This window comes from Aspergillus oryzae, chromosome 5 (genome assembly GCF_000184455.2).
Source record: "Aspergillus oryzae RIB40 DNA, chromosome 5".
Lineage (NCBI taxonomy): Eukaryota > Fungi > Ascomycota > Eurotiomycetes > Eurotiales > Aspergillaceae > Aspergillus > Aspergillus oryzae.
This window is the reverse complement of record NC_036439.1, coordinates 1,565,471-1,580,567: the sequence shown is the minus strand read 5'-3', so window position 1 is coordinate 1,580,567 and position 15,097 is coordinate 1,565,471. Positions and strand designations below refer to the sequence as shown.

The 15,097-nt window shown below is 48.2% G+C and overlaps 6 protein-coding genes and 1 non-coding gene across 7 annotated transcripts; 3 read left to right on the top strand and 4 right to left on the bottom strand.

The window, feature by feature from the left end:
• Positions 1 to 110: 110 nt before the first annotated feature.
• AO090701000290 (uncharacterized protein) lies at positions 111 to 1,154 on the top strand (the record flags this gene model as incomplete). Its single annotated transcript, XM_001823102.3, has 3 exons — positions 111 to 266; positions 331 to 632; positions 692 to 1,154. 3 exons carry the CDS (start codon positions 111 to 113, stop codon positions 1,152 to 1,154), a joined length of 921 nt encoding a protein of 306 aa, XP_001823154.1.
• Positions 1,155 to 1,866: 712 nt separating this feature from the next.
• AO090701000291 (uncharacterized protein) lies at positions 1,867 to 2,511 on the top strand (the record flags this gene model as incomplete). Its single annotated transcript, XM_001823103.1, has 1 exon — positions 1,867 to 2,511. One exon carries the CDS (start codon positions 1,867 to 1,869, stop codon positions 2,509 to 2,511), a length of 645 nt encoding a protein of 214 aa, XP_001823155.1.
• A 336-nt stretch (positions 2,512 to 2,847) lies between these two features.
• Positions 2,848 to 2,919, bottom strand: AO090701t00004. The gene has a single exon. It is a non-coding gene; the product is annotated as a tRNA-Glu (tRNA).
• Positions 2,920 to 3,677: 758 nt separating this feature from the next.
• Positions 3,678 to 4,770, bottom strand: AO090701000292 (uncharacterized protein; the record flags this gene model as incomplete). Its single annotated transcript, XM_023237387.1, has 4 exons — positions 3,678 to 3,996; positions 4,050 to 4,341; positions 4,401 to 4,561; positions 4,610 to 4,770. The coding sequence occupies 4 exons, from the start codon at positions 4,768 to 4,770 to the stop codon at positions 3,678 to 3,680; spliced, it is 933 nt and encodes a 310-aa protein (XP_023092071.1).
• A 2,999-nt stretch (positions 4,771 to 7,769) lies between these two features.
• Positions 7,770 to 11,060, bottom strand: AO090701000293 (uncharacterized protein; the record flags this gene model as incomplete). The annotated part of the gene is made up of 8 exons (XM_023237386.1): positions 7,770 to 8,092; positions 8,192 to 8,213; positions 8,331 to 8,539; positions 8,633 to 8,746; positions 8,838 to 9,315; positions 9,497 to 9,617; positions 9,991 to 10,169; positions 10,782 to 11,060. The coding sequence occupies 8 exons, from the start codon at positions 11,058 to 11,060 to the stop codon at positions 7,770 to 7,772; spliced, it is 1,725 nt and encodes a 574-aa protein (XP_023092072.1).
• A 141-nt stretch (positions 11,061 to 11,201) lies between these two features.
• AO090701000294 (copper acquisition factor BIM1-like domain-containing protein) lies at positions 11,202 to 11,569 on the bottom strand (the record flags this gene model as incomplete). The annotated part of the gene is made up of 2 exons (XM_023237385.1): positions 11,202 to 11,329; positions 11,368 to 11,569. The coding sequence occupies 2 exons, from the start codon at positions 11,567 to 11,569 to the stop codon at positions 11,202 to 11,204; spliced, it is 330 nt and encodes a 109-aa protein (XP_023092073.1).
• A 908-nt stretch (positions 11,570 to 12,477) lies between these two features.
• AO090701000295 (uncharacterized protein) lies at positions 12,478 to 13,428 on the top strand (the record flags this gene model as incomplete). The annotated part of the gene is made up of 5 exons (XM_023237384.1): positions 12,478 to 12,610; positions 12,673 to 13,058; positions 13,134 to 13,154; positions 13,219 to 13,328; positions 13,404 to 13,428. 5 exons carry the CDS (start codon positions 12,478 to 12,480, stop codon positions 13,426 to 13,428), a joined length of 675 nt encoding a protein of 224 aa, XP_023092074.1.
• Between the last annotated feature and the right edge of the window lie 1,669 nt (positions 13,429 to 15,097).

Here is a 15,097-nt window from a genome sequence, read left to right as displayed (position 1 = left end):
AATCTCCTCAGGCCTCATTTCCATCAGCGATCCCTCAACCTGTTTCCTCTTGAAGGAAGCCCTCTTCTTTGTCAGGCACCACCCTTCGTATCCCCTCACATTCCGCAATCATGAAATTAGCACGACCCTCGATTAATCCTGGGCGGACGAAAAACATCATCCATGGAGTTCAGGGGTTTATTATCTTCTTAGCATGGGCTTGTACCATTGCCGTGTTCACCAAAGGTGATGGTATTGATGGTCGATCAGCCTGGTACTGGGCTTTGGTAAGCTTATCAACTTTGTTCAGCGCACCCTGACGACACACCATGCTAACGGCATTTTTTGTAGTGTTGGTTCAGCATCCCCGGTCTTATCTATCTCGTCGCAGTGCCTATGTGGCCGCGCGCACGCCGTTTCGGAAATGTCTATGCCTTTGCGACAGTCGACTGCCTGTATGCCCTGCTATGGTTTACTGCGTGGGTCTGCGTTGCTAGCTATGTCGCGCAGGGAAAATCCGAGGGCAAGGACAGCAACCAAGAGGACAAGGACAAGGACAGTGACAAGAAAACTGGATGCGACAACTGGAAGTACGGTAGTGCCAGCAAGTGCAAAATTAGCACGGCTACTTGCATCATGGGGGTGGTCATCTTGTACGTATCAGATGCTGAGGTAAACATGCTGGCGGATTGCTAACTTAAGATGTCTACAGTTTGCTATTCATTGTGACCGCATTTATGTCCTTCCGTAACGTGATGCACTTCCGCCGGACCGGAACCCTGCCAGATGCGGTCTCCGATCCTACTTTCGCTGCGCAGAGCCAGGCCGCCTTCTCGTCGAACCCCGCCCATGATTTCGAGGAAGAGGATGATTTCCGGTCCGGCCGAGCTGGTGGAATGGGCTCTTCCGTCCGTTCCGACCGCGATGAGGACTATGCTCTCCTACACCAGAGCGAGGTAGATGAGTTTGGAAACCCGAGTGGGCGCACCGCGATGCACGGCGCCTACGACCCCACCGCTTCCAATGCCGGAGGAAGCGTCCTTCATGACTACAACACGGTCAACACCGCCACCAGCTACGGGGGTGCGCATGGGCAACACTACGCACCGAACTCGGAATACGCACCGCCATCGGAATGGGGCATGGGCTCCAGTGTGAGCGGCTACGGGCGGTAATCTACTCCCCTCTCAAAAATTCTCGACTTTGTACCTCAAATAACCATGGAGCGGTGTTGCGGCGCATACCCGTGCTGTATTGTGTTTTATTCTGGAAGTGTTTTGATACAGATATTCTGCATATGATTTTTTCCGTGTCCGGGCGATGATTGTATGCTGTGATTGATTAGAATTGAGACCCGGGCAGGTCGCATATTCACTGATGATTTTGACGACATTCTGCTTTGTTGAAGTTTCGAGCCTTGGGGACAGCCTGTTTGATTTATAATTTAGCTAGTACTATATCACTTATTATGAACTAGACTATGTGTTTCACCCTAACGCTACACAGTGCCTGGCAGTAACAACCAATAAGCATCGACAACTCTGTGGACAGATGGCAAAATGCCGGCAGTTCTTCACCGCCTTGTGTATCAACGCTACAGTTCTGGACAGCTTGCGGTCTCATGTCCTCTACCATATTATTTTAACAATCCATACAGCCCGACCTCTAGACTGTATAGGTCCTTTGATACGGTCATTTTACCTTCTAATCTAGCCTACTCAAGACAAACCCCCAGGTAAGCGCCCCAACCCCTACATTCACCACCACAACTAACCCATCAACCAGACCAACAACCACCGAAGTTAACCACCGTCCAAAAAACACCCATCTCAACCCTCAAAAAGAGAACAAATTACCCACAATCCCAACACCCTCAAAAACCCCAAAATGGCCGACAGCATCGACATATACAACCAATACCCTCTGGTCCTCGACCCAACCTCGAAAGCCATCAACCTCTCCTCTCAAACCACAACCCCAGCCTCAGCAAGCACAGTAACCACCGAACTAACCGAACTAAACGCCCTCCACCGCGGCCTCATCTCCCTCGACCCGCCCAACATCCCCCCGCCCCCGCTCCCCATCAACCCCAAGCGCAGCGCCCAAATCACCAAGCTCCGCGACAGCGCAAACACCGCCTACCGCAAGAACAACCACGCCGAGGCAGTCCGACTGTACACATACGCCATTGAGATGGGAATCGCACGGCCCGGGTGGGAACCTATGAGTCTGGCCAGGGAGGAACTGGCGGGGTTATTTGCGAACCGGGCGCAAGCGTATATGGCGCAGCAGGCGTGGCCGGAGGGATTGGTGGATGCGAAATGTAGTGTTGAGAGTAAGCCGGTGGGGAATGTGAAGGCTTGGTGGAGGGCTGGGAAGTGTTTGGCTGAGATGGGACGGTGGGATGAGGCGCAGGTTGCTATTGATAAGGGGTTGGAGTTCGAGCCGAGGAATGGGGAGGGGGCGAAGGAGTTGCTTTCGTTGATGGAAGAGGTGAAGGAGGGGATGAAGAGGGCGAATTCTTCTGCTTAGGTTTGGGGATGTCTGCATCGGGGATGATAGATGGGTTAATGGTGAGGGGAATGTATACATCCTTTCTGCGCTGTGTTATCATATCATTTTGCTCTTTCTATCTTGACGTGGTTTGTGATTATGGGTTTTGTTTTGTTAGTTCAGGCGTTTGGTTTGGAATGAATCTGGTCTTGATATCTATGGCTATATCTATATATGATAGAAGGGCAATAGTACACATCGACCCACCCACCAGGCACCCAAAAAGAAAGATAAGAAGTACAAGATAAAAAAAAGACGGAATGACAATCAAGTAATAAAATGCAGTAAGTAGAGCAGAAAGAGATCAAAAAGTAATTCCGATACGGGGAATCGAACCCCGAGCTGCCGTGTGAGAGACGGCGATGTTAACCATTACACCATATCGGATGCTGTTGGAGAAGAGCTCCCTATTTTCATAAATAAGCCAAATTAAACAGCCAGCAAACCACAAGAAGCATAGGTCATATGCCGTTTAGCATTGAAGATAAAGTCGTAGTAGGGTTGTATAGTTGCTATGCGAAGACTCATGATACTTGCTTTTCTTTGAAGAAGCTCGTAGATTTCTAGTTATTGTCTTTTTATAAAACCGGGGTTTGGAGTTGAATCGCTTTGGTTCCAGCATGGTGGATATATATCTCGGATAGTCCTGGGCAAAGGGGACTAACTAGATATACTTGAAATAGAACCATGGAAAACTAGGAATCTATACATAGACAAGCTAGTATACAACGAATACAAAACTCCACCAGGAACCTTGCAAACTAGGGAGCTATGAAATTTCCCATCGCCGGAGATCACTACAGAAGAGTAGCAAGCTAATCATAGGTGGTATGCTGCTGTGAAACTCTCGTGCTTCCTAGTCCAGTATCATTTTATAGTTTCTCTTATTTCATACATACATATCATGTCCCATCTACTAGGACATTTAGATTTTTATCTAGGGTATATTCAAACACGCTCGACGGGCCCTCCAGTGGCCCATCAATTTTTAGTAAAAAGCCCGAAGTTACTCCGACCTTCAAGCAGAATTTAGCGTGGTGGTCGATTTAACGCTGAATGTCTCAAAATCGACCCAGGAGTATAAAGAAAACGAACAAATGGAAAAGGGCAACAGAAAGAATAGCCTCATGACAGAAAATCTGGACCTATTGTCGCTCCGCGGCGTCTAGACCAGACGACCTTCTCTCCAAGGCACTGGGAAGATCGACGCTGCTCGTTCGCACATGATCGTATCGCCCACGGGACATATCAAACGATCTCATACTAAGGGCTCGTACCGACTCCGGACGGGCCTCTTGTCCGGTTTTGGACAGAGTCAATAGGGAGATTCCGATGAAGTTGAGTAAGAAGCCGCACATCATGGAGGTAATACTGGTCCAGTCGCTGGTGTTCAGGCCTTGGTAGAAGATGATAGAGGCGGTTAGGGTGCAGGTTGTGAAACCGACGTAGTACATTGCGTTTACTCTGGGTGACTGTGAGTGTCTTTCTTGTTAATGGTGGGGATACTAGAGACTTACAGCGACGCAGGGAATTCACCCATTGCTTTGTTCAGGTAGTTCATCTGGGTTAGGGTGGTGACTACCAGGACCAGGGAGAAGACGTAAGTGGAGGCGTGCGTGAACTGGTTATCTCCGGCGAAGGTGAGCTTGATGGCAATTCCGAATGCTTTCACAGACATGACGGATATAGAGCCCACGGTGGAGCAAATCGATAGATAGACTAGCGGGTTCGTGCGGCCTAGTCTTGGGGCGACTTTGTAGATCATGTAACTGGCAAACACGGTGACAAGGGTACAATAGATGAGGAAGCCTTGAAAAACGGTATTAGTATGTCTGCCAATGCTTAAAAGTAAGTGCGGAGAAACCAACCCGGTTGAATCGCTAGGTGCAGGATTTCCTCAATGGTCTGAATGTCCCTGTCGCCCGGCGCATGGAGCACTAATAATATAGATCCCAGGAGACAGATTGCGGCTCCGAGTTTACCAAGGACTTGTATATCCTCGTTGAGAAAGTATGCGCCCATCAAGGCGCTAGGAATAATTAGCGTAGGACATCCGGTTCAGAACAACATGACTCACCTGATGAGTACGCTGAGCGCCCCGAGCGGAGTGACCAGCACAGCCGGAGCAAAAGCGTAAGCGGCGGTATTCATAAGTTCTCCCGAAATCACTGTAACCGTCAGACTCTGGCGATGATAGCTCGACGAATAGCCATACGTATGATCATCCCACACCACCATAATGGGCTTCGCAGGTATTCAAATCCTTCTCCACTGAAGCCATATTTCTCCGCCGCTTGTACAAGACCCTAGTTGACCGTGTCAGGTATCCGGTTCCTCCGAGATGCGATCAGCGGCGTACCTTCTTGGTGATGACATAGCTCGAACCTGTTCGTTGCGACCGTCAGTAATGTATTTAAGGGTGTACCATGGGGCCAGTGATTTTTTCCCCTTATAACAAGAGAAGGACGAAAAAGAAAAATATAATAAGCACATACCAATAGCTACCGAAGCCAGCACAGCCAGTGCGAGGCCAATAAATCTGTTGAAGAGCACACGAGTAAGCGGCTGGACAAAGGACAGATCGTAAGTGCGGCCAAGCAATAACGTACTTATCATGTGCTCCCATGCTCACCAAAGCCGTCAGACATTGGACGGGAGGTAAGGAATAACAGAGAGGATTAATGTGAGTGGGCAAGGCGAGAAGGATAGTGTGTGATCAGGCAGGGGAAGTTGAGTTTGTTTCAGTCCATCGGCGCGGCTCGAATGCGGGATCACAGCCACAGTCCAGGCACCAGCGCTAGTATCCCAAGTTTTCTATTTATTCTGTACCAAACATTGGGATTGTCCGGGAGCTCCACAGTGAAATTGGTTTCACAAAACTATTATCTAAGTATCGGTATTTGTACATACAGTTTGACTTTGTGTGTTCTTTCAGGGTCTCACAACCTTATCTTTATCCCCATTCTTTGCTGATTGGTTCTTCTGCAGTTCTCTGGGCTGTGATTCGTTGCCCGTGTGATGCGGGCGCTCTGACCGCAACCTTATCGATAAGCTCGAGTCTATTTTACATCAAAATATTAGATAGAAATATTCAAATATGTGGACATTACAGTATGTACCTTACAGTATGTACATTGAACCATTCTTCCCTTGCACTGACCCCTAACTTACTTAAATATGTCAATAGCCCAATTTGTAGTTATGGAAACCTATACTCCTAGAGTACCTACACATACGATAGCAAGTGAATAAGTAATAATACAAACATACATAATGACCCTCATACATGGTTTGTTTAACTGTCGTTTTGTTAATAGAGGACTTGGAATGATATTTGGCGAGATATCTTTATAGAAGTAGATCATATGTACTTCCATGCTCTAGGCTGAGTAACAGACTCGTTGTCTATTCTAGACCCCCTTCGTCCTGCAGATCTTCCCCCCGTAATCCCCCAGACGAGCCAAGAATGACTGTCTCTGGAGAGACAGTCAAGGCTGAACAATACATGAGCTTGCGGGGAGTTAGGGCTTTCTCCGGAGGACACAAAGCTTCGCTGTTGCAACTTCACGGCTGCGGTCAATCTCCCGGCGAATTCCGGGCGACTTTCCGGAATCAGCATCTAGACAGAAGGGACCTTATCGAACCTGGTTATAAGGAGATCACGAAGTAATACGAGACACATGGCAGTGACCGGTTTCGAAATCCTAAGTGCTGATAAAGAGGGCGCATTCACTTGGACAGCCCGAGTTCGATCTCGATCAATGAAATCTAGTCCACCTTGATACCTCGTTGTCTAGCCTGCAGGCTTTTCGCCGCAGTTTGAGTATTGAGCATGCATGTCTGATCGCATTCTCCATCTATCATACAGACTACAGTTCCATTCTGGATGCACTCTCACGCCTTGGTAAAGGCCGCGTAGTAGCTTGTATCGATCCGAGCACCGTATCGGATGAGGAGCTGCAACATCTACACAACGCTGGTGTACGCGGTATCCGCCTTATATGCACCCCCAGGGTGATACGCTGAACCAGGATGTAGTGATAGCAGCAGCCAACCATGTGCGGCCCTTTGGATGGGTCATTCAGGTGTACATCGCTTTGGAGTAGATCGTCGAGTTTGCGCCCCTAGTGCCGCAGATCAGCCTTCTAGTTGTCGTCTACCACATTGGGGCGCCAGACCAGGCTCGTGGGCCAGGTAGCCTGCAACCGGGGTATGCCGAATTTATGGATCTGCTTCGTATAGGGCACGTGTGGGCTGAATTGAGCGGCACGTATCGTTTTCCTGATCTTCCTGATCTTAATGAGAACGTGACCGACATATTGCCAACGGCACCAGATCGAGCAGTCTGGGGGAGTGACTGGCCGCACAGCGGGGGCGTGGAGGCCAACCCGGGAGGAGATTGCAACAAGGTGCGATAATATCGGAAGGTTGATGATACAGCATTCATATCTAGATGTTGAAAGTGGTACCGAGATGTTGAAGGCGGCACTGGACAACAACTGGCCCACAAGATCTGGGTAGAGAACTCAAAAGAGCTGTGGCAATGGGACAACGGCGGATGAGAAGACCCTGAAAGATATCATAGAGAGGCATAATGGAAGCAATGAAACTCATTATCCACGCCTGTAATGAGTACTGTTATGCTGTGGGGAAGAAGCATTCTCCTCCGGAGTCCATAATCCCATATTGAGTTTCAGGATAGCAGTCCAGTAAAGTGAAACCATCAAGATCCGTGCTTCCATGGTTCACATTAGCGCTGTAACCCATACCGAGGTCTGGGTACGGAAAAGCCGGCAGATAATTTCTAGCTAACGGAGTTGGTCCGGCTGTGGCACACGCTGGTCTAGTGTCGGGCGCATTTGTTGCATCAGCTCTGAGGCTGTTAGTGATGATATGCAGGCTCCGCTGTACCACTGGACATGCTGTAGTTCCCTGTTTTAGAGCCTGGAGAAATGTCTGTATCTTGACTTGAGCGTCAATGTCTCCCTTTTTCACGTCTTGCATCAAGACGGATGCACCGGTGTAGATGCAGTAAGACATAAGGTAGGTAATCCTGGTGAATCCAAAGCTCCTCTCAAAGAGAAGCAAAAGTTTCTCGATACTATCTGAAGCTGCGCGGCAAGCAGCGTGACGCGCCGGGATGTAGTAGAAAGGTCGGTGTAGCAGAATAATGGTGGTATAATACAACAAACTGTAAATCTATTAGCGACATTGCAAGGAAGGCACTTAATGTAGGCTTACTTTTGCGCGATAATATGGGGCGGGGGACAGATTTCGGGCAAGTTGTCCGGATCACATCTTAAATGCACAGGCGACTGTTCTCTCCAGTGGTCAAGTCTAGCTTGAATTCTGTTTAACGCTTCATCCATGTAGATGTTTCCACGACGGGAGTACAGTTGAAGGATGATATCATTCAAAATAATAGCAAGTTTGCATACGTTTTGGAAGCTTGAAACCAAGTGGGACTTCATCGGCGGATATTCCCCTGGGGGAGCCTTATCGGGACTGAGTTGGTCACCATAGTATGGAGCCCATAGGTCGTTCTCCGCCGAATCATCCACTGAAGACGGTTAGCGTGTGATGCTTGCGAGATGTCAAGTCCAATACTGACAAAGCTCCGGACACCGATCAAATGGTAACTCTTGAAGAATGGGCATACGTCCAAGGAATAAGCTTATGGCCTTATCCCAGAAGTAGCAGCTCCAAAAAAGGCGTCTGCGGATTTCCAAGTCCTCCGCAGTTAAGTGTCCAAGCGTTGCGATCTTAGTTGTGCTGTGGTGGAGCCCCAAGTCGCTAACCATGCGAAAAGCCATGCCGCTGTACAGCCATGCTTGGGATATTGAACCCCAAGCGAGCTCGCGAGCGCTGAGCTGAAGGAGACCCTGAGCCGTTGGAATGCTGCTGGGATTAAGTATTTCAGTGCCTAGGAGGAGGCGAGCTCTTGAGATCAAAAGTTCGCTTATTTGGTGATCGTCAAAATGTGCCGCGTGAGCACACATGACGACGACTAAGAAGGGAGAATAACATGGCCCATTGATAGCCATATCTCCTGCGGTAAAGTTAGACTCGGTTCATGTACAAGGGTGATGTCGTCGCTCACGCATGAACGCTGGGCGATAGACCCAGTTGAACATCGGTGCAATCCACGTCCAATGAATTTGAAGGAGTTTCGATATCATCTGCCGAGGGATGTCGGTTTGAATCGCCGCATTTCCTAAGGCGAATTCTTCCCAGGTTCTCGACTCCAGAGCAGCTGAAGTGAGCAGTGACCGGGCGTCGGACATGGACGAGTATGAGTCATTTACGTTTGTTGATTCTGCCGGTGGTGGTGCGTGGACGGCGGATGTAGGACCATAGTAGCAAAGCTATCCAGATTGCCACGGGGTCAATGGACATACATGGGGCTTTTTGCGTTGGTGTGTTACATACCTTGCCATTTTCATCAAGACTGAGATCCGAAAGCAGTATCTGCTCCGGCGCCGTCTCGGATTCAGGAGCCACCTGTGTAGACGAGCTCGCCTCGATGTACGAAGCGCTATCGAAACTGGTATCGGCCGAGGGTGTATTGGGAATCTGACGCTCTATTGAAAGTGTATGCTGAGCCGCGTTCGCTTCTCTCGCCTCGTGCAACGCGATACGCAGCTCGGTGATCGTTTGCTCAGTCTCTTGTAATCTCTTGGCCATGGCAAGGATCTGCGACATGGGTGGGGCCTTTTCATAGCGACACTCCACGCCGTAGACCTCGCAGGTCTTGCATCCTGGCTGTGTGCCATCGCATCTTGTCTGATTGAGGTGAGCAATAGATGATGTGAATATACCTACTGATAACGGATCGAACCAACCTTTCTCACCCGGCAGTTGGCGCATGTTAAACCACGTTTCGACCGATTAACTCTGTCATGCCCATCGAGTCTCGAAGCGTTATCGCTGGCCTGGCGTGATTTTGGCATTATGGAGGACAAACACAATGGTGTGGTTGATAAGGGGGGAGAAGAAATGCAGGGAAGAAAGGATAGTGAGGCAAAAGACAAGGATCACGAATAGTGCATAGTACTAAGGGGCAGAAAAAGCTGTCAGTCCCAATACTGGTAAGATTGACCAGAATTAACCTCGACTCGCATATAAGCGGGGTTTGCCCCAATCCTCCTAAAGTCATGCGGCTAATCCAGTGATCGCTACTCTTATTCTAATCTTTAGTTCTAATCCTAATTGCCAGACTGCAGTTTAGCCAGAACCATCTCCCGAACGGTTATCTACTCCTAGTAATAAGAGTCAATTAAATCCCTCTTTGATCAGAAATACGCTATATATGCGTAACACGTCATTGCAAGTCAAGGGTCTACGTAAACTCCCCAGAAGAGACAACATTGAGCCTCCGTTATGTACCCCATATTTGCTATACTAAGTAGCCATGATGCATTGATGCAGCGGACTCCACTACCCACTGTCGATGCTTACAATACCGAGGATATAAATTCATATAATATATCTCTAATGATCTCCAATGATCCCTCCGCCTGTACGCCTATACCGTTCAGATCAGACGAGCTAGCAGAGTTTTTCTCGTGGTTACGACGTCTAGAGCGGCTATTGCGGGTTGGAAGAAAGGTGAATTCCGACCTACCCGCGGGAATACCCTGGTAACGTGACAGCCACATATCTTACCGATAAACACTTCTGCTTTACCCTTGGTTGAGATTTACTTGGGGCTGAAACAGGAGGGTGGAATAAAAAGCCGGCCAGTTAGCGATCGATATGCGATGGAACTGCCATTTGCGATAATTTCAGTGCAATGAGCCAAGGATATTCTTCCGCAGTTGGTATTCCGTTGGATTGAATTAAGAAAAGAATGCTATTGTTTTGATGCTTATCAACAAACTATCACACAGGACTTTCAACCCAGCCCATTGTACCTCGAAGTACTTGGCAAGAGAAACATAAACAATATCCCATGCCAAGTGTGTCATTCAGCCATTCATATCACATCTCATAGAAGTCATCAAGGGAATCTCCTTCCAACATGGCTTCATCAAACGCCCTACCCACAAGAAGGACAGCCCGTGCCAACACTAGATCTACCGAATCTTCCGAAGCCCCTCGTTATCCACCTTGGGATCCACAGTAGCAGTCTCGGCCCAATCCACATTTCTAACAGACGCCTTCTGACGATAAGAGCGATACTTTTGCAAGAACCTTCTAGATCCGAACAGAACTGCAATGGCAATCACCACAGCTGCCACACAACCAACCACGATACCGGCGATAGCGCCGCCAGAAAGACCTGAGCTTGACTCCTTGGTACCCGAGTCCTTGGGGGAAGAGCTAGATGATCCGGCCGTGGCAGTGGCGCCTGCGGTAGCCGTGGTACTAGTGACAGCGGTGAACTCATCCGCTGTAACGTTGAAACAAGGCACTTGAGTAGTGAACTTGCTGGCAGCGACGTATCTGATATCGGCGCAGGCATAATAAGTCTCGTTCTTGTCAGTGTCGAAGTCCGAGGTATACTTGATTTGGAAGGTAGCGTTCATTCCCTCTTCGACATCAACGGAGGGGTTTGGGACGGGGTAGCATTCGTGGCCCGGCTCGATGTCCTTGATGCGAGATCCATCGATGAATGGCTCAAAGTCGTCATTGCTGCTAGGGTCTAAACATGAGTTAGTTGGGATGAGCTATATACCCGAGATGTGGGACGTTTGACATACTGCTTTTGTGAGAGATCGCGACCTGAACGTTCCACGATTCATCTTGGATGACGAGTGCGAGTTGGCCGTTGACTTAGAGCACACACGCTCATCAGCTATAGGGTTATTAACGTTCTGCTCAAATGAGACTCACCCATAGGGAAATCGGTTCTGTTCGTGGCACCAGAAGATGAACCACATGGAGCCGTGTTATCGTAGGCGGCGCCCCAGACACGGTCTGGCGGCCACATGAAAGCCACGGGGCCCATCTCTTTGGCTTCTTCTTCGCCATGGGCCCATGCACTAATGGCAGATGACAAGGCCACAAGAGGCATAAAGCTACTCTTCATGATCATGTTGTGGAGATACCTGCTGAAGCTTTTCAAAGCCTTGGGAAATGACTTGTAGTGTATGAAGTTCTTGAGGAGGAGAATAGGGACGTTCAGAATCGCGCTACTTATAACCCTGCAGCGGTCTGCTCAATACCACCCACTCGCAAATCTCGGAGATCCGAAAAACGGCCCAACATGCATGTGTCATAAAGCCATGTGTTTTCACCCGCCAAGTGACGAGTTCATTCGATGGAAGCCCCGCTCAGGTCTCCGGCATTTTGCAGCCGAGAATTCATTCACCGGAAATTCTGGCATGGCTGTCCGTGGTGGAATGATGCCTGACAGTCGGGATCATTACGTGAAAATTGATTTTGCTCAAAATGCCAAGAAAAATAGATTGCTGAACCTGTGCACAAAGCGTGCCAGGCGCAAAGCGAGGGCCGGATTGGATCAGATAAGATCAATCAGATAAGATGGTGGGTGGGGCCCTGTTCCACTAGCCCTTTTAGCGCTCTTGGAGTTACATCGTTTCCACCACGAATAACTTCCGATTAGTCCAAAGCAGGGTCTCAGAGGGCCCTTTCCATACTCCCCTCTTATTGAACTGGCGGCAAATTCCGTGGCTTCAATGAGACACTATTCCGGGACTGGGAATCGGTTCCGAGAGGTCTTGAGTCCCCGAAGGGTCGTACGACTTTTGCTTTCTTTTTTACTTTCCTTTTTCGTTTGTGTACTTTGGATACAATACTGTTCTATCACTTAACAAGCGCACCGAAGTGGGGCTTTATCTTCTTAGCAGACACAACCTATATAAATAGGTGCTAAACTTCCCAATTCCTCACTGTTTTTGCCCACCACCCGTCTTAGACTTTCAATTGCGTTAGTACTTGCCACTCTTTTCGTGCGTCCCTCGTTCATTCGCCAAACCAACCATGCACCTCCCTACTCTTGTCACTCTCGCCTGCATGGCCGTTAGCGCCAGTGCATTCCATTACCCGGACTTTGTCCCATTGCACCGTCGCCAGGAACCCGGTACGCCTGAATACGATTGCCATGCAAACTGCGGTGAGTTCCGAATCTTTCCTGTATATTGAAGTTGTTCCATAGCAATCGACTGATCAAACCAGGGGGGGTAATTGTTGCTGCTCGTAAAGACGGCTACTGCGATACCGACACTTTCAAAACTGAGTTATCTGACTGTCTCAACTGCGCCCTCAAGTACGACATCTGGAAGTATTACGGCGCGTCCGTTTCCAAGGCCGCTACTGGATGTGGTGTGGACGCCACCCCTGTCGAAGCGTCCTCCACTACGACTACTGCAGCTGCTAGCGCCAGCGCTACTGAAACCGGAAGCCCAATCACCTCATCCGCGTCGTCCACTTCGACTGACACCGCTGCAACCACGGGTGTAACGTCTGCTGCTTCTAGTGCTGTGCCCAGCTCTAGCGGTGCGGCTAGCTCGACACCCGCGGCCTCTACCGTTGCTTCCTCTGCGACACCTTCCCAGAATTCGGTAAGCTTTCCGTCTTCCACTATTTTTTTTTTGTCGGGGTCAGTGCGTATAACCCTACTAACTTGCTTCTCATAGACTGGTGGCGCTTCGCCAACTGTCAGTTTGTTCCCTGGAGCTGCTTCTACTAATTCTCGTGATGGATTGCTGCTTAGTATACTAGCTGGATGTCTCGCCGTGGCGTTTTTGTAAAGGGATCCTGACTCTTTCATGTGATGCTGCCAGGGGAAGTGGTCAGGCAAAATCACAGATTGTACTTTACTGTAAACATCTGTAGGGTGTCGAGGTTATTTTAGTGAGGAAGTGAATTGCGATAGTAATAATTAATTTTCGAATTAATTCATACAGATCTCTAATCACATCGAATATGTAAATGACGTTAGTGAAACCTTCAAGCTAGAAATGTCGAAACGAAGTTGGTTTGAAAAGCCGATTTTTTGTTTACAGACAATACTTTGCATTAGCAATGCAACCCAAACAAAGCTATACTAAGACCTCTATACCCGACAGATCGATATGTCATGTCATATATACAGGGTCAATGTGCAGTGTGAAACGCTGTGCATTAGGAATGCTGCCCAGACAAGCCCTGGCCCAATCCCTTGTTTGCTGTTACGTTCGGGTTTCGCTTCCGGCTCGTCGTTAATCGTCAATTTGAATTTTGTTATCTGATCTGAGCCTGTGATTCTGGGGCACTGTAGTCTCATTTAGCTGTGAGCCCTTATCAATCGGGATTGAGACTCGGAAGGAATCCGACACTTCAGGGTATGGCCATTGCTAGTGCTATATATGGGAACAACAGGGGCGGATTCTTTGGTTTTGGTATCGAAGTGGCTATATGTGTTCCCTCCTTGACCTGATAGCCTTTTATGAAGTAGATACAAGACATGCTGGTTATATAGGATTAACTGCCCTCTATTGGAATTCATGTAGCGTCCAACTGGATTACTCGGCTTCCCTCTCTCCTTGGCGAATTTCCTTCATAGTTAAAAATGAGAAGATTGCAACTTTTAGGAGATACTATTTTATATTATGAGAAGTACGTTTCAGAAAGCTACTTCAAAACCTGGCAATATCTTATGGAAATCACCACTGTGTACTTCGTCAACAAGCAGGCCGCCATAGAGTCTAGGTTATATTTTAAATTCATATCCTGTGATGTCATACAAGTTGGTCTTATTTCTAAGGTCTCACTGGAGTTAAAGGGGGAATATATCATTGTACTCTATTTAGCAGTCGGATTCCTGGGATCGGGAGTTCCGTTACAATGTCCATATTGGGCATAAAAAGGGCCTGAAGTACGTGATATCTATGCGATAGCATCCTTGGTCTCTAACATTTCGTATCATCACTATTTCGGGATACAAAGCTACCGTCGTCACATACTCGAGCAAGGTCCCACTCTAACCCTTGCATCCCAATTCCCAGCTACTAATTTCCTTCGTTCCACAGTTAACCCGTAGCAACTTTGCCATCACACAATGCATCATTGTTTTATCGTCTGCCTTTCCATTGTACCATCCACGCTCCTACACTAATTGCTTGCCGAACCACACGCATCATACTAAACAACCACTTTGTATGAGCCAACCTTCCGAAACGCATATTAAAACGCGTCTCGACTCTATTATTTTTTCAAAAACTGCTCATATCTTAGAATTCCCACACGGAAGCGAAGCATGATACTCTATTCATCATTATTTTGCAAACAACTGTCCTTGGGACTTATGACGGATTGTACAGACAAGGAACGAGCTTCTCTTCAGCCCGAACCTGCCTCATTACCCGAGAACGAAAGGTCTGTGCAGTTCAAACTCTTGAATACACTCTAAAAGATTCATGATTAGGAGCTGGGAATATAGTGTCTTCCCCGACCAACCATGAGATGCTTACTGTGAACTTCCGCAGCATCAACAATCTATCCGAATACGAATGAGATACTTCCTCTCGCTATATCACGAAGATATTGACGCCCAATATGCATATCCTACATGAGACGTGCCTCGCGAGAAGATGTGAAGTACGTGTTGCTTTTGAGAATC